The sequence below is a fragment of the Hemicordylus capensis genome, chromosome 4 (assembly GCF_027244095.1).
Source record: "Hemicordylus capensis ecotype Gifberg chromosome 4, rHemCap1.1.pri, whole genome shotgun sequence".
Classification (NCBI taxonomy): Eukaryota; Metazoa; Chordata; class Lepidosauria; order Squamata; family Cordylidae; genus Hemicordylus; species Hemicordylus capensis.
Genome location: NC_069660.1, coordinates 137,888,408 through 137,910,710, shown reverse-complemented (window position 1 = coordinate 137,910,710; position 22,303 = coordinate 137,888,408). Strand labels below are relative to the sequence as shown.

Here is a 22,303-nt window from a genome sequence, read left to right as displayed (position 1 = left end):
GGACCTGCTTACCTGCGTTTTCAGGGAACTGCTCCACACCCCACCAAACTGGTTCAGCTTATCCTTCCCCCTCTCTGCCATTTCCCCTAATTTGCGACTGGATTGATAGCCTTCAGACCCAAAAGAAGCAGCTTCAGGCTATTCGACGGCTGGCACTTCAGGCCATTTGACGGCTGGCACTGGAAAGCAGGGGAACACGGACAGATTTAGACAAAGAACTGCAGCTGTAATTCCAACCCATGACTTGGATCCTAACAATTGCAAGCAGAGATCTACTCATGGAACACAGCTTTTGCGTCACACTGGGGGCCAACCCTGGCAGTGGCACATGCAGAAATGCCTTCTGCTTGCGTTATTGCACTACTGGATTCAAGACCAGGTATTTCTTTTAAATGCATGCTCTAAAATATGTTATCCTTGAAAACCTAGAAGAGAATTAAAGCTCCACAAATGATTTCTTCAACTAGAAGAATTAAATGGGTCTGAGTTTGCTGATTATTTCAATATATTCTATGAAAACACATTGCTGTATTGTTGCTTATTGTTGCTAACTAAAACTTGGGTTAAAAAAAACCTGGTGTGGTTTTGACAAATGTTAAAACATATTTCAGCCAAATCACCACATTTTTCTTCTACATATTGACTGCTAGCGTCAGTGTTCTTCAGAAGAAACAGAAATTTATAATGATTGACAGGTTCTGTCTGGACTGTGGGCAGGAGAGGCTCTCCAACCATATGACTCTTGTATTGCACTAACCTCCCTTGTCTATAACACCAGCACAAAGAGTTTTTCAGATGAGTAACAGCATTTCTGAGATAAGACTTTGTTTTAACTACAATTGATAGCATGCTTGTGGGTTTCGGTGTCAACAGAGACTTGATACTGTGTTTCCTGAAGTCTCTGGCAAACTCCAAAAGTCTTCTCTGGGACCAATTTCCAACAGGCTTGATTCTAGGTCCTTGATGTCAATCTGTATTTTATGAAATGGTAGCAAGCACATCTTACATCAGATCATTAAGAACGGGTTGTACATATACCCAGTAAGGGAGACTACAAAAGGCAAGTGGTGGCAAGTCCTGCCCCTCCATGGCAAGTCCTCCAAGGGCAACTCTGTCTTCCTAACATGCTTTGTGATGCCAGGAGACTGGAAAGCTTCATGACATCAGCAGCTTCTCTCTCATTGGCCATGAAGGAGCAGGAGGCAGACGCAATCCTGCTGAAGCTGCTCCAGCTTCAGGATCATAGATTGTGCTTTGCAGGATACCGTATCAATTGATGGCAGCCACACCATAGCCACAGCTCTCTATAGCTGCAATACAGGGGAGGGGCAGGCAGGGTGCCATTTGCCCAGAGTCAAAGAGGCATGTGAGTTCTCACTACCAGAGAATCAAGGTAGGAGGACTGTCCTCCCCTCCACCCTCAGGTAAACACTGGGGCTATTCTCACGATCAGGCAAAATCGGGCTAGGATCCCCTAGCCCAGGCCTGCTCAACTTCGGCCCTCCTGCAAATGTTGGCCTACAACTCCCCTAATTCCTGGCTATTGGCTACTGTGGCTGGGGATTATGGGAGTTGTAGTCCAAAAACAGCTGGGGGGCCTAAGTTGAGCAGGCCTGCCCTAGCCCGATTTTGCCTGATCATGTAAACCACCGGGCTCGCAGGCGAGCCTGGTGGTTTACGAGTGGCTAGCCTGCTTCATTAGCCCTCCCCTTAGCCCGGGTTTGCGGAGCGAGTGCTCCACAAACCCGGCCTGCCTGATCGTGAGTAGCCATGGTGCGGCTCCATGCCACACACCCGGAGGGGAGGCGAAAAGCCACCTCTCGGCTCCAGGGGTCTCCCCAGTATGCCCTGCACACTCGTGCAGGGCATACTGGAGCTTCCGGGAGCCTTGTGGCCCCCGAGCTCCCCAGCCTCTGCCGGCTCTGTCACAGAGCTGGCAATTGTGTGGGTGGCCAATTCGGCCGCCCAGGGCTCCCGCCACGATCGTCTGCAGGGAGAGCAGGCTTAGCCCGCTCTCCCCACAATAGCCACAAAAGCAGGTCTCACTGAGTATATAAGATGGATAGCCCTGCTGGAAGCTGGAGGGATCTGCATGGGTTCTGGACAATCATGTGTGTGGATAGCCCACCTCCTACCCTGATTTTAATGGTTGTGTGAACCAGCCTAGTTTATGTGGGCTTTGAGGGAGCTGTTATGGTCAGAGATACAAAAACCTCAAATCTGCTTCTTGCAACCAGTCTGCATCAGCCTTTTAGGGATTCAAGGGAAATATTAAAGCTTCTTTGTATTGGACAGTAAGCTCCTATTACTTGTCCATTTCACTTAACCCTGAAGGCTGTCTGACAATGGATAAGTTGTCTCCAAAATTACATCCCAAGGTCCTGCTGTGCTGCTGCTGCTGCTGCTGCTCCTTCCCTCGTCCATGTACCACATCCTATCCCTAGCTCACAATGCTTCTCACATTCTTCTTCCTGCTGCTAAAGCTTGTTGCTTGCTCCACTCTTACATCCCTTCTGTCCAGCCTGCTTTCTTTCTTTTGCCCTTGCTTTTGCAAAGACAGCAGGAGCACATGCAGTACACCCAAATGCTGCTGGGAATAAAGAACCCATCCCACTGTCTGTGCTAGTTCTCTCTCTCAAAAAAAATGCTGCCCCAAAATAGCTACTCTAGCTTGCCTTCTGTAAGGCCAGTCTTGACTGCAATAAAACGCTTCCATTCTTCACTGAATGCAACAATGGCAGACTTTGGAAGAGCAATGAGTGATATATTCAAAGAGAATAATCAGCACAAAATAGGCCAGGGATATTAGGGAAACGAAGACTGTGCAATCGCTTGCCCAGTATTGCATAAGAAAATTCCTTATCATAGTTAACTATTAATGAGCGTGAGTCCACATTATTGGAATGCTCATTTGCACTAACTGATTGGTAAAACCCAGACTTTCATTCTGCATTTACTGAGGAGTTCTCTATTTCTCATACATTGAAACCAAATATTTAGATATTTAAAGAATCATTAGCTTTTCTTGGTCTGCCCAAACTAGTGCGTATATGCACTCTGGTGAAAGAAGAAACATCTATATCTTGTGTAATGTATATTTGCATATCAGGTTGCAGAGGATCAGTCTCAAGACCCATGGTTTCATGAAATTGATGAATTGAACGTTGGTTAAAAGTGTGTCTCTGTAAAAGTAGCATGGGAAGGAGACCTCAAGACTGATTTATACATGCATTTTTAATTGCTTAATGCTCCTTGCAGTATCAGGTTGTGACTGTCGGGTGTGAAAGAAGTGGTCCAGATTAAGTACCAAGGATGGAAACTTACATATCATTTTAAATGCAATGCTTTTTTAACGGAGCTAGTTCACACATTAACCTGTAAATCATCCGTAACTGATTACCCCATGTCATGTTTGTTACTTTGAAATATCTGTGTAATGGCTTGCAGTGTGAATGGACCATCCTCACAGAGAGCTTCCATATCACTTCACTTCAAGCCCAATGCTTTTCAGTGGAGCCAGTTCACATGTATAGTTGTCAGTCATTAACAGCAGAAAAATCAAATGGCATCCTGGGATGCGTGAACCAGGCCCAAATATACAGTATCAAGTGTAGTGAAATCAAATGATGTACATGCACCCAGAGAAAACCTTATTCCAGCACTCCCAAATTAGTACATGTCATTTTTTTCTTTACTGACTTGTGAGGTCTCCTTGGCTAACAGCTGCACTATACGTTGCAGCTTCAATATAAGGCACCATCGTATACCCTAATATCTGTGTGGCAGCCACTCCATGAAGGAAATATGTGGCTGCGCACATCCCATTACTTTGTAGATCCTCTACACTATGTGCAAAGTCTCCACCTCCACCACAGGTCAGCCCTAAGTTAAAGCAGCCCAAAGGTTTTGAGAGCCATTAGCTACCTTTCCGTTTTGCTACAATTATGAATCTTCATGTATACAACAGCAGGAGTGGAGCAGTGGTTGTTTATTCTGACTTTTCTGTTTCACACTGTTTGCACAGCACTGGCTTGCTAATGAGGGGATACCAACTTGGGAGGGTGAGGAAAGCTTTGATAGCATGCTGGTGACTCTCAGAAACTTCAAAAAGTCCCCAAATGCAAAGTGGATTTTTGGTTTCCAAAGCTACTGCCTATGGTTGAGACAGATGTTTGTTGAGAACACTTTCCTTGAGCGTTTGTGCCTCTAAGTGTTAGATCTTTTAAAAACATTTATTAACCATTTATGGTCATACTTCAATACAGACTTTATAAAATGGGATGCACATTCAGAGCAGTAAATTGTATGAGTTGCAAAACAGATTGATCATGTTACAGGTCAAACAGCACAGTGTGGGGTTTTCCCCATGGTGACCTACTACCCTCTGAAACACCCATCCTGCCCAAGAAAGCCTGACTGTCAGTGTCTCTGCATTCTTTGCACTGGCAGAAGGCAGCATTTTCTATCGCAGGGCCTTCCCCAGATATTTTTTTATTTTATTTTAGTTAGTTAGTGTATATACTGCCTGACTCCAAGGGCTCTAGGCGATTTTGAACTTGATTGTTCTGCTGCTACTTTTAGTTTCTCCTATGTTTCATTTTCATATTGTTTGAATTATATTTTGGCTGTTAATTATATTTTTCTTTGTGTTTCTTTCTCATCTCTTTGAGTTTAGTTCACAGATAAGTGACTAATAAAGTTTTATTGTAATAATAATAACAATAATCATTATGTCAGGGATCCAATCACAGCACATAAAAACAACAGAGATAACATAATCTGAGAACAAAACAACCAATTAAAAAGCATAAAAGGAGCAGTCAAATACAAGCACTAGCTGATATCCAAACTTGCACTGCACTGGTGAAACAGTGGCTAACATCCACAATATTGAACCATCAGACAAGGGGAGAAGGGCAGTTTTGTTTTTGTTTTTACAGTCTCTCCTTCCCTCTAAAGCACACTATGCCTCACAAAAAGTATGTCCCTGAGGATTGTGCAGCCCTCAAGGACATGTTTTTGTATAACACAGAACACTTCGGGAAAGGGGAGATCAATGAAATTACACACACACACACATTCTGCATAAGCTGGGAATGGATCAGGAGCACTGGTGCTTTCTTAGGCTAGATGACTGTCTTTGTTGGAAATGGCATAGGAGATATTTACAACTGGGCAGGGCCAAAGAGAGCCTTTTTAAAAATGTAGGCTCAATCTTGTTCTGTGATCTAAGCAGAAATGGATTATCATGGTTATATGCAGCATGGGGCAGAGAAAGGTTGCTCCTGTGATAACACAAGCCTTACTTTGCCTTAGTATTATACCCATCTGCTATGTTCTACTCATCTTTCTTTCATCCAACTATATTGTCTAATGGGTGTATGACTTGCAACCAATGTTGGAGTGTACTCATAATAAATTGCCCATGCATCATAACAGAACAGGACAGTCTGGGTCACTCGACAGACAGGCTGTGTGGTGCTGCTGGTCAAAAAGCTATTTCTGTCTCTGGAGTGAACATTGCATGAATTTTCTCAAATGAATTAATTATGGGTTCTCGTAGCACATATTTGGACCAACTAGTTACAATAAATAGGCAGCTGCCACTAAAACTGGCAGCCACCAGTTTGCTCCCTGCTCCAACTTTGTCACATCTGGTGGAATGTACCTTGTATTGTTATGTCATGACAATCTGCATTCTCCCCCCACCCCATCCATCCCAGTGGTAACCATTGCTGTGAAGTGGTAGTGCAGAGGTGTAGGATGCTGTGACATTATGGAGAGGAGGCTAGACATGTACCTGTCATTTTTGGCAGCAGTCATATTTTCATGTTAATCGCTAATTTGATCCATAGACAAAAGCCAAAATAAAAGTACACATGGACTGCTATTAACTCTTGTGATTTAAAAGCAATGGTAAAGTTTAAACACCTGTGCTTCTGGGCATAGAATGCAAGGAGTATGAAGTCTGATAAACTCCTGCAATTTCCTGCAAGTGCAACAAAAATGGGACTATGGTAGTCTAGTTGGTCTAGACCAACTATGGTAGCACTTTGATGGGTGCTATCAAAAAGTGCCTGTGATTATCAAAATCTGGTGACATTTTCCAACTGTTTCCTGCAAGCAACTATTCTAAATTATGTGGGCACCATACATCATATGGGTATGCCTATGTTTCATACTACACACAATTATTCCTCAGGAACACCTATCTCTTGGGTTATTAAAAGTAACCACAAAAAATGGTTATAAAGAACACTTTTTAAAATTTATTCGTGAATATATTCAAAAGCAGGGCTTTAAACCTTGCTGTGAATCTTGCCCCCAACCCCTTCAGAACCTGAAATGGTGTCACTGCTGAATTATACTCAAATGTCATTGTGAGCTGGAATCTACAGTGTTAAAATCAATTAACTGTTACGATGCCATCAGTAAAACTATGCTTGAAGCAGTGGCTAATAATAATGCATCTGTAGTACACAAAAGCTTAAACCACAATGAATGTGTTACTTTTTGATGCCACAGAAATATCCGTTAATAGCTGTTATACAGCTCTGAAGATAGAAGGCTTTCCCCCCTCATCCTTGAAAACTTCTCTAGAACACATTTGTACACCTAAAATATCTCTCCCCACTTGCTTCACTTGATTCCATAATTCTGTGAATTATGGAAACATGACATGACCTATGAATATAGTTGCATAAATTATGTATGTTTGATACTGATTATTTTCATTCATTCACCATTATGTTGTTTCATCCATTTCAGTCAACTAAGCAGGTTCATGAAATGCCCAACAATAATCTGCTTTATAATGATTATATAAATAATTGTTTATGTGAATTTAATATTTGTTCTAAATGTATTTACCTTTCTAGGTAGCATTTAGCTGAAATCAGTTGTTAAACAATTCATATAATTATAAATTGCTTTACTCTAGCTATTAGACACAAATATTACACTCGAAGACAATTATGTTACATTACAGGGGGCGGGAATGGGAGAGGAAACTTGTTTGTTTAGTTGTGTCTACTCTTGTTCCAAAACAAATAGTTGACATGGCTTATTTACATTCTGTATGAAAACAAGAGATGTTGATTTGGCATCTGGATATAATTGTACACTAATCAATTCTCCGTCAGCAGTTACCAAAGAGAATATAATGTGCACATGGTACCCTTTAAACATCACAGTAATACCGTGAAAGTCACTTGCCCATAGATTCATCCCACAGTGCTGCTATAATAGGAACACAGGAACAAAGGAAGCTGCCATATACTGAGTCAGACCATAGGTCCATCTAGCTCAGTATTATCTACACAGACTGGCAGCGGCTCCTCCAAGGTTGCAGGCGGGAATCTCTTTCAACCCTATCGTGGAGATGCCAGGGAGGGAACATGGAACCTTCTGTTCTTCCCAGAGTGGCTCCATCTCCTAAGGGGAATATCTTACAGTGCTCACACATCATCTCCCATTCATATGCAACCAGGGCGGACCCTGTTTAGCTAAGGGGACAAGTCATGCTCACTACCATAAGACCAGCTCTCCTCTCCAATGTTTAAAGACCTACAACCCAAACATACCTGTTTAATCAGACTTTATTTTTTAAAGTTTAAATTTTTAAAGATATTTTTATTTATGTCAACTGTTTTAATTGTATTATAAACTGCTCAGAGAACTCCACATACAGCAGTGTAAAATGTGTTAAATAAATAATAAAATACAACTACATGGGTATCCAATCCCAGCTGAGCACAGTGGTGGCACCAGAAGAAAAAATGGAGCGGGGCACAGAAGAGGCAAAATGCATGTAAGGGTGGGCAAGCTGTGCCCCACATATTAGATTTCTGAAACATAAATGAGGGGACAGTAGAAGGGCAACTACTTGTCTAAGGGGGCACTTGCCTACCCTTGTGCCTTTCAAACCCCACCCCCGGAGTCCTCTTTGGCTGAGTAACAATTTTGTAGGAAGGCACTCTGGCTGACATCCTAACATTGCACACATGCAGCCAAAGAATGGATAAGAACATAAGAACAGCCCTGCTGGATCAGGCACAAGGCCCATCTAGTCCAGCATCCTGTTTACCACACAGTGGCCCACCAGATGCCTCTGGGGAGTCCACAGGCAAGAGGTATGTGCATGCCCCCTCTCCTGCTGTTGCTCCGCTGCTACTGGTATTGAGAGGCATCATGCCTCTGAGGCTGGAGATGGCCCTCAGCCACCAGATGGCCCTCAGCCACCGCCAATGCTAGACCGGTCCTCCATGAATCTGTCTAAGCCCCTTCTAAAGCCATCCAAGCTGGTGGCCATCGCCACATACCATGGCAAGGAATTTCATAGGTTAATTATGAGCGGTGTGAAAAAGTACTTCCTCTTGTCGGTCCTAAATTTCCATACCTTCAGTTTCATGGGATGCACACAGCAGCTGCATTCCTGTTTCAACAATGCAGACAATTACACAATGGCCGGGGGTGGGCATTCATCAGCCTCCCTTTCCCCTTGAACCAAGACCCTCAGGGACATATTTGTGAGTTGTACAGAGTACTTCATGTGAAAGGGAAGAATGACAAAATCACCCCCCTGCATGCAGCTGTCCATGAGGGTGTGCATCCATTGGCTGCACATGCACATTGTTATTCAGGGTGTTAGCCCACGTGTTTGGTCATACCCATGTGATGGCAAGCTTTAAATGTTATAGCAGTGCCGTAGGATGCACCCATGAAAAAGCAGCTCCTTTAGCAGTTCTAATGTAATATGGGTACCTGAGAATTCATAGAAAACTCAAGATATAAGGGCTATATCTTTTTGTTATATTTCTTTGTCTGCAGGTTGATGACCAAATGAAGCTGCTTCAGAACTGCTGGAGTGAACTCTTAATTCTAGATCACATTTATCGGCAAGTGGTACACGGGAAAGAAGGCTCCATCCTTCTAGTCACTGGGCAACAAGTGAGTATGCAGGGTAAACTTGTTACAGAACATAAGAACAGCCCTGCTAGATCAGGCTCAAGGGCTATCTAGTCCAGCATCTTGTTTCATACAGTGGCCAACCAGATACCTCTGGGAAGCTCACATACAAGAGATGAAGGCATGCTCTGTCTACTGCTGTTGCTCCCCTGCAACTGATATTTAGAGGCATTCTGACTCTGAACCTGGAGCTAGTCTATAGCCATCAAGACCCATCTTCCATGGATTTGTCTAAGCCCCTTTAAAAGCAATCCAAGCTGGTGGCCATCACTACATCCCACAATAGAGAATTCCATATATTAATTATGTGCTGTGTGAAAAAGTACTTCCTTTTGTTGGTCCTAAATTTCCTGGCAATCAGTTTAATGGGATGATCCCTGGTCTAGTGTTGCGAGAGAGAAATTTCTCTCTATCCTCTCTCCACACTATGCATAATTTTATATACCTTAGTCATCTTTTTTTCTAAGCTAAAAAGCCCCAGATGTTGTAGCCTTGCCTCATAAAGAAGGTTGTCTAGGCACCTGGTCATCTTGGTTGCCCTCTTCTGCACCTTTCCCAGTTCTGTGATTCCCTTTTGACATACATTGACCAGAACTGTATGCAGTACTCTAAATGTGGCCGTACCATAGATTTGCATAAAGGCATTATAATATTTGCAATTTTATTTTCAACCCCCTTCCTAATGATCCCCTAGGATGCAATTTCCCTTTTTCACAGCTGCCACACACTGAGTTGACACTTTCAATGAGCTGTCCACCACAACCCCAAGATCCCTCTCCTGGTCAGTCACCAACAGCTTAGACCAAATCGGCATATTGATCAGCATATTGTTGATTTTGTTATTAATCCCCTTTCCAAGCAGCTGGAATTTAACTAGATTAGAAGTGCTCCTGAAAGTGATTTCCATGAAACTGAGAAACTGGCTTTAATACCCAGCATAAGTAAAATGATATGGGCACTCTCCTAGTCCAACAATGATAACTGAGCAGATAGAAACATAAGCAATTTTAAAAATCTAACTGTAGACCACTATGAGTGAGATAGGCCAAAAGTGTGACATGTATAGAATAATGACAGTCCAACAACAACGCCAATGGGTAATAAGCAATGTGTTGTTAAAATCTTTGGCTCCTTCTAATCCCAGAGATTTATTTCAAATTTCATTTACTGTACTTTATGCTGGGAAAATGTAGCAAAATTGGCACTGGGAGCTATTAGAAATACTCATTCAACACTCGTAGTGGCTGATTATATGAGCAGCCAAGCCCAGGCTTGGGCAACCCTCCCTGGGTTTGGCTGGCCATGTGAAGCACCAAGATCGATGCCGATCCCAGTGCTGCCCGCCCCGTAAGCCCCGGAATTTCCCCCTAGTACAGGATCGTTTGTGTGCTCAGGCAGCATGGAGCCCAAGCACACACAGAGTCAGGCGGCTAGAGTGCCAAACTCAGGCAGGAATCCCACAATGCACCCTGCTCACGGCATGGTGCATTGTGGGATATCCAAAGGCCGGGCATCCTGCTGCACTGCTCACAGCAGTGACGCTCGTCTGAAAGTATGGTGTAGCAAGCAAGGCTTCAGCCCAGATCATATGGGGGAAGGCAAGGATGAGCCTGCCTTCCTCCCGTCCCTTCCTGGCTCTGAGCAAAGAGGTCATGAGCACAGCCTCATAATGTAAGAGATACGAGGGGAAAGGTAGGCCAAATCAGAAATTGCTTAAAAGTGAAATGTAAAAACTGCATAGGATACAATTTGCCGGGAAGTTCTCCTGCACAGATCTCAGTACAATGAATGTGGCCTGCACAATAGCACTATCACGATGTTGCACGCCTTGCAATCATTTAGATGGGTTGGTCCAAGAGAACTTCCCCATGTGTCGTGCCCATGTTCCTTTAGAATTTCCAAGCGCCTGCACAAAGTAAGTGAGAGTGACAAGGCAAATTAAATAAGAACCTTACTCTTTTAAAATTGACTTAGGCTCTAATGGAAAAGAATGTACAGTGTCATGGGATGGCAAAGTATATTTTATATGTTATATTTCTGATTCAAAGTGAAACCAAATGATGGTCCACTGGCATTTAAGTAGCTGAAACCTAAACTGCCTCCATTCATATACATATGAGGAAACAGTTGCTTGTTTGGATTGTGGAACGACATTATGCAGTTGCTATATAGAATTTGCATAGGGAGCCTTAGCCCTAATTTAAACCATGTAGGTCATTCCTTTGTGCTTACAAGGATGTTTTCAGGCAAGAAGGCACACATTTTATATGAAGCAGGTGAATAAAGGCCAGTGCTTTATTAACTATGGGTCCGAATCAGCCAAAGCTAAACAGTTTTTAAATCCCTTTTACTTCAGCGACCACTTGCTTGCATTATGCTCCAGGACCAGGAGGGCTAGTCAAACCTGGGACAAATTTTCCAAAAGCAAGAGCCATTCCATACAACTTCATGCAGATAATTTTTGAATGACACAAGCCACCTCGAGAGCCTTTAAATAAACGAGCATGGGTTGCAATGACAAAACCGAACATTTAGATCAATGCAGGCTTGGGTGCATTTACTACAAACCATTAGGTGTGTCTGGATTTTTTAAATCCCCAGACAGAGATATAGTCTCAGACTAAATAAAAAACATATCTAACCTGGACTGAGATTCAATCCCAATTTCATGTCCTGGCTTGTTTGCAAATTCTTGTTGGGGAAAAACCAGGGATTTGCTGGGTTTGGATGTCACAGACTTCTTCCACTCATGTCTGGAGGGGAGGAGGAAGCCTGTGAGCAAAATGCTTGTGGGTTAGTATATTTTGGAAAATTATTTCCAAGATCGATTTAGTACGTGTTAAGACACTTAACGGTCAAAATGAACAGAAGAAAGGAAGCGCCAGGATCTACATCGAATTTTTAAAAAATATGTTACTTGGCTTTGCATACATAGAGGTCATGTATATGTTTCCTTAGAAGTATCTTTCACTTTCAGCAATTCCTTCACATTAAGTTCTCCATTACCTTCTTTTTCACGAAATATTGCCCATCAGCAATAATAACTACTATTTCAAAAGCAAAGAAAGAAAGATAAGTGCATTTTTCTTCACCTTAAACACCATAAAAGAAAACAAACAGGAATTAATTGTGCTTTGTCAAATGCACAATGTTGCAACAGTTCTTCCTCTATGCCAGTTTTCACACAGTTTTATTCTGCACACTTTCAAAGCAACTTCCATTTCTCCAAGGTTGCTGACAACATTCACTGTATAATTAGTATCTATACTTACCTTGCCCCCCTAAAACTAGGGATTCCCATGGAAAAGGGGTGAGGGGACAGCAGATGCTGTTTTTCACCCCATGTATCATTATACTGTTTACTCTTCAGCTCCTGAGGGATCCCATCCCATCTCACTGTCTTTTGACTAAACAGATTTCCAGCTTAACTTGCCACTTTCTTCCTTTTCACAGCCATATACTATTCAACAGTTCTGTACATCTGGTGATTGATCTACCAAACTGAACTCACCCAGTAGTCATAGATTGCAGCCCAGTACTCAACAATCCTCCCGTTTACTGCAATCTCAAGCAAGCAATTAAAATTGCACCTGGCCATCTTCAAAAATAAGGACTTGAAGGGAGATGCTCTCAATCAGCCACTCTACAGTTATTGGCTCACATACAGACTAACGCTTCACTAATGCAAACATGTTGCACTAGTGCAAAGATGTTGTGCTAGCTAATTCCTCTAAGTTGAGAGTTTGTGTTTCAGACAAGTGTTTCATCTGTGCAACAGGGTACACTTGCACAACCTGTGGCGTGCCTCCTGTGAGGAAACTCTTCCTCGGTCCATCTATGTTTTAGGGGATGATGCAGAGCTATCCGTTATCCTTGTTGCACAATTTCTCACAAATGGACCAGGCGTGCAAGAGACTGAGCAGCTTTAAGCATCTGCTCAGCCATGTGACTTTCAAGTTTGTGTGCATCTTTGTTCGGTGCACTAGTGCAGCCTCAGTCTGGATGTCAGCCATTACCTTTTTATTCTATGTACTGCCTTTTTGTCTTGTCAGAGCTGCCAAAGCTTTTTGTTTGTTTGTTTGTTTGTTTGTTTGTTTTATATCCCGCTCTTCCTCCAAGGATCCCAGAGCGGTGTACTACATGCTTAAGTTTCTCCTCACAACAACCCTGTGAAGTAGGTTAGGCTGAGAGAGAAGTGACTGGCCCAGAGTCACCCAGCAAGTATCATGGCTGAATGGGGATTTGAACTCAGGTCTCCCCGATCCTAGTCCAGCACTCTAACCACTACACCACGCTGGCTCTCAATACAAACATAAAATAAGGGCTGTATTAAAACCAACTCCACAATAAAACCAATGTAAACATTTTTATTTATTTTTAAGCAGCAAATAAGATTGCAATAGCAGCATCAAAGCAATTAGAGGAGAAAACCACCAGCACACCTTAATCATATCCAAATGTCCTGTGAAATAGGAAAAGGTCTTTACTGCCCTAATCCAAATGTAGCTTTCGCTCCAACTGAATTTCAGTTGCATAATTCCTTCCCTTTGGCAATTTACCGACTCCAGTCTATCTTCCAAAGGGCTGAAAAATCCTTCAGTTTAGATTTGCATTCAGTGGCCTGTACCATGGTGCTGTGACTTTAATGTCTGTTAGTTAATTTTGATCTGTTATTAATCATAGCAGATCTGGACAGAGAGTGTAGGTCCATAACCATAGAAACAAAATGCTGTCTTCAGTTTAATTGGTTGTGGACTAGCCAAAAAGCCAATCGTAATGCCACCCTGAACCTAGATATTTTTACCTCTTGTAAATTCTCACCTTCAAGTAGGGTTGCCAACCTTCCAGGATTAGCCTGAAGTCTACTGAAATTGACATCAATCTACAGGTGACTATTGTGTGCAATCCTGGGAGTGCCAGTGGCTTGATATTGCAAAAAATATTGGAAATACCTTGGCGGAATATCTCCAGGAATAGCTTCAGTCAGAGTTGGCATCCCTGCTTTAAAGCAGTGACATTTTATTATATTATTGCATTGGTGCAGCAGTTCGTATGCCCCTTCCAAAGCACTTGTTTGCTGGTATACCAAGTTTAGGAATAGAGCCATAAATCAACTTAGAGCACCGTGTTATAAGTTGTGTTAGGCTTGTTGATTCAGTTGTGATAGGATAGGTTTTGCTACATGCTAGCTTTATTTTGCACCACAATCTGGTTTATTTTGCAGCACAGGCTTGCAGCACAAGCTGAAACTAATTTGATCTTTTCAAACTAATGTTGAAACTTGCATATAGAATGAGAATTCTAATTTGTACTGCACCTGACAAGGACTGCTTTTGGCATTATTTAGATCTGCAAGCTTTAATTTGTTTAGAGAGAACATCAGGCCTGTACAATTTGTGACCCACTAAGCCAAATGAAGCTCACCAGCCTATTTGGGGCTTGACAACTCCTGCTTTTGCAGTTCCAGGCAGATGGGGCGGGGGGGATATTTATTTATTTAGCCAGCAAATGTATTGATCATGTGACTTCCTTAGACTCGAGCCAGTTTACATAAATTAAAACAATAACAATGAAGACAAGCAAAATAAATAAGTTTTCAAAAGCTTCTTGAAGGACAGAAGGCAGGCGGCATTATGAATCTCAGAAGGCAAGATGTTCCATAAGGAGGGGGCTGCAACAGGTAAAGGCCCTCCCACGAGCCCGGGCCCCATGTACCTCCCCTGGGCCCAGAACTCTGAGAAGGCCCACCTGAGACAACCTCACAGGTTGCACAGTAAAGTTGCACGGGAGAGGTGGTCCTGAGGTGCAAAATCCTGAAGGGTTTTATAGGTGATAGCCAGCACTTTGAATTGGACCCAGAAGTGAACTGGCAACTAATGTAGTGACCTCAACAAAGGTGAAACATGAACATATTTTCTGCTGCCCATAAGCAGCCGGGCCATGGCATTTTCAGCCCGCTGAAGCTTCCAAGTCATCTTCAAAGGCAACCCCAGGTACAGCGCATTGCAATAGTCCAACCAAGAGGTGACGAGGGCATGAGTTGCGGGTGCCAGAACCTGCCGGTGAAGGTAAGGCTGCAATTGGTGCGCCAGACAAAGCTAGGCAAAGGCTTTCCTGGCCATGGCTTCCATCTGCTGTTCCAGCAGGAGCCATGAGTCCAGGATGACTCCCAAATCATGAGCCTGCTCTTTCAAGGGGAGCACAACCCCATCAAGGGAAACATTTGAAACCAGAACCTGGCCAGATCGAGAACTGAACAAGAGCAACTCTGTCTTGGAGGGATTAAGCCTGAGCTTGTTTTGGCCCATCCAAACCTTTACAGACTCCAGACACTGGGCCAACGCATTCGTGGCATCCCCAGATCAGACTGGGGTGACGATGTACAATTAAGTATCATCAGTGTACTGATGATACCTCACCCCGAACCAACAGATGACCTTACCCAGCGGCTTCATATAGAAGCTAAAAAGCATGGGAGCGAGGACTGTATTGCAGCACTCCACAAGAGAGGCCATGGGCTCAAACACTCACCTCCAATGCAAACTGTCTGAAACTATCCGCTAAGGTAGGAATGGAACCAACTCAAAACTGTGCTTCCGATTCCTAACCTTCGCTGACGATCCAGAAGGATACCATGGCCGATGGTATCAAAAGCCACTGAGAGAGCTAATAGAACCAAGAGATGCACATTCCCCTCATCGAGGCTCTGATAGAGGTCATCCACCAGAGCAACCAATGCCATTTGTGTGCTGTGCCGTGGTCTAAACCCCGTCTGAAAAGGGTTAAAAAAAATCAGTTCATCTTGAATTCTCTGTAGTTGAGCAGCAACGACTCTCTCCAAAACCTTCCCTAAAAAGGGAGGGTTGGAGATAGGTCTAAAAGTCTCTAATATCTCTGGGTCCAGGGAAGAAGACTTCAGGAACGGGCAGACCACTGCTTCTTTCAAAGCTGAAGAAACCTCTCCCTCCCCGAGTGATGAATTCACTAACTCTTGGACCCAGGACTGCACACACACCCCAGCCAAACAAATCAACCAGGAGGGGCAAGGATCAAGCGAACAAGACCATATCACAGAGAACCCTAGCCACATCATCAGCCTCCACAAGCTCAAACATGTCCCAAATGATCACAAGATATTACGTCCATCACCTCAATGGACATAGCACAATCAGAGTCCACTCAGAGCAGAGACAAGCGACCTTATCAGCAAAGAATTTGGCAAAAACAGCACAGCGGCCCATCAGAAGTTCTTCTCCTACTTCCCCAAAAGAGTATGGGTGATCTGAAATAATGCCGCCGGACAGGATTCTGCTGATGCAATGAGAGTGGAGAAATAAGCAGACTTCAACATTCTCATTGCCAGGGTATACTCCTGGACATAGGAATACAGCCATGTAAAATCATATTTGCCCCCAGTTTTCCTCCAGTGTTGCTCTAGGTGTCTTTTGACCTGTTTCATGGGTTTAAAATGTTTTATCAAGGCCCTAGTGAGTCACCAGTAGGGATGTGCATGGAACTGGCTGGTCCAGTTTGGACTGGGCCATTTTGGTCCAGCACCCCCTCAAGGAACACCCCCCACTCCAGTTTGGTCTGGGGGTGGTGGTTTGTGAGCTTTTTAAAAAAAATACACTTAACCCCTCCAGGGGGGTTCTCCGAGGCAGCAGGGAGGAGGTTCCCCCTCCCCCTGCTGACCTCCCATCTGTCCAAAACTGGTCCATTTGGCTGTTCTTCAGCCTGTTTGGGCCTTTCCCAAGGTGCAATGGACATTTTGGAGGTTGCTGTGCCTGTGCAATGGGCTTCTGCGTGGCCTGGGTCATGCCACTGATCACCCACCACCACCTCAGAGAAACACAGTAAGCGTAAATTTAAAAATTAAAAAAAAATTAAAAACCACCTCACAAACCCCCTGAACGAGCCGGGAGGTGGGGGTGTGGTTCGGTCCGGGATCGGACAGAACAGTGGGTGGTTCAGTTTGACCCTGAACCATCAAACTGAACCGGTTCAACATCTAATATGTTCAATGTTGAACTTGTTTGCACATCCCTAGTCACCAGACATGGAAGGCAGGTAAATGTGGGCAATGTTTGGTTTGGTGGGTCACTTGTTGGGCAGGCATGCAGGAGATCAACTAAAAATTTACTGGAGGGAGGTTCAGTTTTGATTGGTGAGAGCAGATAATAATTGGTAGGGCTGTGAGTTAGGGATTATACTTTTTTATTTTAGCATTACACTGCAATAGGGAATGAACAAGACGGCCTTTCCTTTATTTAAATTGAATTAATCTTCTTCATATTTAATTCTCTAAGACGTACCCGTGGCTAATCCCATGCGTGGCAGCTCTCGCGAGAGTTCAGAGAGCTGCCGGATAGCCATGGGACGGGCGGGGGGGAAATGGTGGTTGCAGTTAATGATGGCGATGTCCGGTGAATGGGTAGGGAATAAATACCCCCACCCAGCATGGCAGATCTACAGTTGATTAGTGTTGTTAGACACAGATAGTAAAAAAAGTTGATATCCATCAGCAAAAAAAAAGTTGAATAGAAGACACTTTTTCAAAAAAAGAGTCTCCACTTTGCGTAAAATTTGCATATGCTGTATTGCTGCATATATAATATATATTTGCATATGGTATTATAGATGCATATTTCGCTAAAAATTGGATAATGTGAGAACAAATACAGCTCACTACTGTGAAGCTGATGACTAGGTGAGCTGTATGTCTGCTCAGCTTGCTTTCTAGGTGCTGAGTTTTCAAGGCCCCTCACCTGGTTAGGTTTACCACACACACAGTCCTTTCTCCTCCTCCCCAATGGGTCACCCAGCCTGCTCTCCCCAGCCAGGGCAGCAACTTCACCTCTTGGCTTGAGGCAGGGCAGCCAGCTAGCTACCAAGCCAGCCTCCTTGCATGCTGGCACCACGGTGTGTATTTGGTTGCTGTTCTCTATGACCACAAACATTTATATACTACTCTCCAACAGAAGGTTTCACAGTGGTTTTCAAAGAAGAATAAATAATAAGATGCTCCCTAAAGAGCTCAACAGTTGAAAAAGAAACACAAGCGCCAGCCATTGAAGGAATGCTGTGCTGGGGTTGGATAGGTCCAGTTGCTCTCCTCGTGATAAATACTGTAAAAGAGATTCACCACTTTAAAAGGTGCCATTTTACTCATTTAGCTAACTGAGTTAAGAAAGTTAGCTTTAGCTAACTAAAGTTAGTTAGCTAACTGCCCACTTCTCACTGCCACCGCCACCCCAAGAAGACAGCAAGCTGCATCTTCCAGGCCCACCTATCCATGCTCCTGCATCATGTGGCTCTGCAACCTGCCACTGAAGCAGATTCTCCCCTCTGGCTTTGCCATTGGATGGATGGTCAGTAGGAATTGGAAGGAGACAGAGGAAGAAAAGCGGCTCATGAGAGCAAAGAGTTCTGAGCAAACAAAATGTTCCAGCTGCTCACCAGAACTTCGGATACCACAACACATAGACCAAAAAGAATTTACAAAAAGTTGTTTGGTCCCCAAAATAGTTTATATTCCTCCTAATACTAAAGGCATTTGGTCCCCCAAATGGGCTCATGTCTTCCATAAATGTCCCTAGCTGGCAACCCTATGGTTGATGTGGGTGCAGAAGCGCATCTGTGTGTCTGTCTTCATCTCATCTCATGATGTTTCTTCAGGTCACATTGCACTGGCAGAATGCACTGTTTCATCTTGATGGGGATATGCATCACCTGTTGCTCACAAGTAGGGCTAGAGTAGTAATAGATAGGTAGATATAATTGATGCTAATTAGTTGGATCCGCTGCTCTGGGCCCAACAGTGTTTGCAATACTCTTGTGTGTGTCAGCCTAGGCCGCATCACTGCTGATAGTGCTTGCTACAGGTTTGGGGAGAGGGATAGTGCAGGGATGGGGGTCAGGAACCATGTGAGCCTCCAGCATGGGTATGCACACAGAAGCCTGCTTCTTATCATTCTTTATTATTATTAAGTATATTTATATACCCCCCCCCAAAAAAAAATTCTCAAAGTGGTTTACACAGCAAAAGAGATAAAATATTGGTTCCTGTCCCAAAGAGGATCACAGTTTAAAAAGAAAAAGTCATAAGGGGACCATCAGCAAACAGTCACTGGAAAAAAAACACGCTAGGATAAATAGGAACAATTGCCTCCATACATTTTAGCTATATTAGGAGGATTGTATATGGGAGGAGGAACAAGTACAGGAATTGTGTGTGGGGGGGGGGCGCCCAGAATGCACCAATGGTCCAAAAATGGATAAGAAGTCTTATAGCACTTTGAAGAGTTATCCTTTTTACTATTTGCATATTAGAACTAATTAGCAAGCTCTATAACATTATCCTGAGGGAATGGTCTGCTGGCAACTTAATTCATTATCTTCTATTATTGGCATATCATGTTAAAATGACAGGCGTCGTATACTGTACAAGTCATCACAATTTTAATTAATTTAATGAAAACTGATTTCACTATGCCTGCTGTCTGAGTCATTCCCAATGTATAAAAGCGCCTTGCTTTTCCAAAAGTAATTGTGTGAAAAATATTTATATAATCCTGAAGGAACGTCTTTGAAAATAAATTGTAATTTGCAGTCTTTTAAATAATCTACATAAAATGCTCCTAGTTATTGATGCAAATTTGTATTTGTGGAGTACTAAATTAGTTTTACTGGCAATATAATCACTTAGTGGGAGTTAGTCCTAGAAGAGAGAAGGTTGCCTAAGGACCCAGTGTTCATTCACTAGCATTGCTTTTCTTTAGGCACTCCAGACTGGGAGCTGCTGACTACCTGTCAGTGCAACACCATGATGTGGCATTGCTCAAGTGTTATGACCAGATCCAGGCCTAAGCTCCAAGGCAGCAGCTGTAGCTAGGGTTTTTTTAAATTATTATTTCAAAGAAATAGAATTAAAAAAACAAAATACAATTAAAAACAGATAAATATAGACAAATAACACTTTATGGTAGTGTAGAAAACAGCAAAGTCTTCACCTAATTAATAGCATGGATCATTAAACTTCAGTGGTTCACAGAATTGAAAATAAATGCCCTTCAACCTACACACTGTGATCATGTTTATTACAGCTTCTAATAAAGGGAGACCAAAGAACTTATCTTTCCTATTGCTGAGATGAACAATCGTGGCTCACAATCAGACCTCTATCTTTATATGTACTCAGTTCTTTAACCCAGATAACAAAACAACCATTGAATCAACTTGATCATACTTCATTAATGCCTTTTCTAAATCCTCAAGAACGGAAGTTATATGTTTATACATAGCCTTCCAGGTTTTCTGTCCAACCAACACCTAAGTTTTCCCATTCAAGTTGTACTTCCTTCCCTCCTTTTGAGCAGCCAAGAGCTTCCCATAGTTTGAAGCTGAGAAATCTGGCACTTTCCAAGGCTTGAAACAAGAGGAAAGCGTGCAGGGCAGTCTGCTATATGGGAGTCCAAAGGTTTTTCAGCATCAGTGGATTGGAGGAAGTTCAGCTCAATCATATACACAAATCTTCTGATCCAGTTAGGAACCACACATATGTGGAAGCTTACTTCTTACTACTATTATTTATATAGTAATAATAAGGCTTCCACATATAGGTGGCCCCTAACTGTTTGGGGGTCCAGAATGTTGCTGATGGATCATGTGAGCTGCATGGAGTTTTTCACTGACAGGGAATGAAGCTTGTTGCCTCTGCAGGATTTGCTAGGAAGAGAATGCAACAGTAGTAAAGATGGTCCAAAAACTACTATTTGAACTGCCTTAGCAACATAGATCAAATGATATGTGTTTAATAGGTTTCTTCTACAGCTTGCAAGTCACAGTGTAGAAGAGTAACCCTTCCCAATACATTTAGGTGGCCATTTAGAAGATCAGTGCTTTTCTGTCCAGCCATTCAGGGACAGTCCCTAAAAGCCACTGTGCAAGCACTGCTGAGCAAGCACTGCTTTCTCCCTTGCTTTAATCAATTTCAATGGTCATTCAGGGTTTTTTTTAAAAATCCAGAAATTCCATGTATTCCTATCATTAGGAAGGAAAGAAATATTCTCTGTCATTCATTTGATTATGTCCCTGGATCAATGGCATTCAGGGCTAGGGAAGAACAACTGTTTGTAAAAGATTTGCAGATGTTTTTGTATGAGGTGAACATACTCACTTCATTTGCCATGCTATCACACCTGGTTGGTTGGGGTTTGTCATTTTTTAAGCACTATGAAACTAGAAAACCCTGTTTAAGGAAATGAGTGCGCACACATCATGAGCAACTCTCCACCCCTAAACATACATACACACCAAAATCTGTCTGCAGGCTTAATTTAGGAAGTTTCACACCATTCTGTAAGGATCCACATAATGAACACAGTTGTGTATTTGCATGTACAGTCTTAAATATTTGTTTAAATACCTGCCACATGGATCTTAAACATCTGGATAATAATCTTCTGTATGTCAAGTTCAACAATTGAAACCCAGCACATACAGTATTGTTCCCTATTATTTTAAATCAAATTGTACAGCACATTAGCTCAAAAGGCTGCCTTTTTCATATACAAGTCATCCATGTACTAAGCAGAGAAGATAATATTCACTTTAATAAGGCTTCACACACACCCCTCCCTAGAAGAGACATTAACTTGGGCCTTTTCATGCACAGTTGAGTTTATATAAACTGATTGACACCTTTGGGGGTCGTCTTTCCACTGACTCATAATTTTGCTCACTCGTGAAAAAGGTTTTCTCCGTGCTCTGTATTCTCTAGTTAAAGCTGAAAATTCAACTCATCATATTTACACAATAAAAAAAATCCATTCTGCCTTGTTTTTAATTGCAAATCCGACTCAAGGGACTAATTCTCCTGCTTAGGAGGCATCCCTGCGCCTTCTACTAGGGAACCAAGTGCAGTCAATTATGGTAATGAAATGTCAATAAATATAAAAATTTAATACAGTAGGCTCTGGGTGAGTGGCAGATGAAGACTTGCCTCCCAGACAAATTTGCTGGTTCTGCAAATATTAAATGCATCTGAAAGAGGAGCTGGTTGTCTGAGAGCCCTCCAGTAGTGGAGGGTGGGAGAATCTACCTATTGGGGCTTCCCATTATGTTATCATTGCAGTAGCAGAGAAATGATATTCATGAGATTCATCCAAACATCTTAACTTATTATTATGAAGGGGAGATCACATTTTCTCCCTTACAGAAATGACAATTGGTTATCTCACCAAGGGATCCTCCCCTTCACATTTCCCCAGCAAATCACAAAGGGAGAATTCAGCTGTGAATGAGACGTATTTGCAGCAACCTAACATTTCCATAACAA

General features: G+C 42.8%; 1 protein-coding gene across 3 annotated transcripts in view; it reads left to right on the top strand.

Moving 5' to 3' along the window:
• The window catches only part of NR5A2 (nuclear receptor subfamily 5 group A member 2), a 159,480-nt gene that overhangs the window by 86,365 nt on the left and 50,812 nt on the right, over positions 1–22,303 (top strand). For all 3 annotated transcript variants that reach the window (XM_053248338.1, XM_053248337.1, XM_053248339.1), the window contains exon 5: positions 8,830–8,949. In XM_053248338.1, coding sequence (XP_053104313.1) covers positions 8,830–8,949 — 120 coding nt within the window. The remainder of the gene's footprint in view (positions 1–8,829; positions 8,950–22,303) is intronic.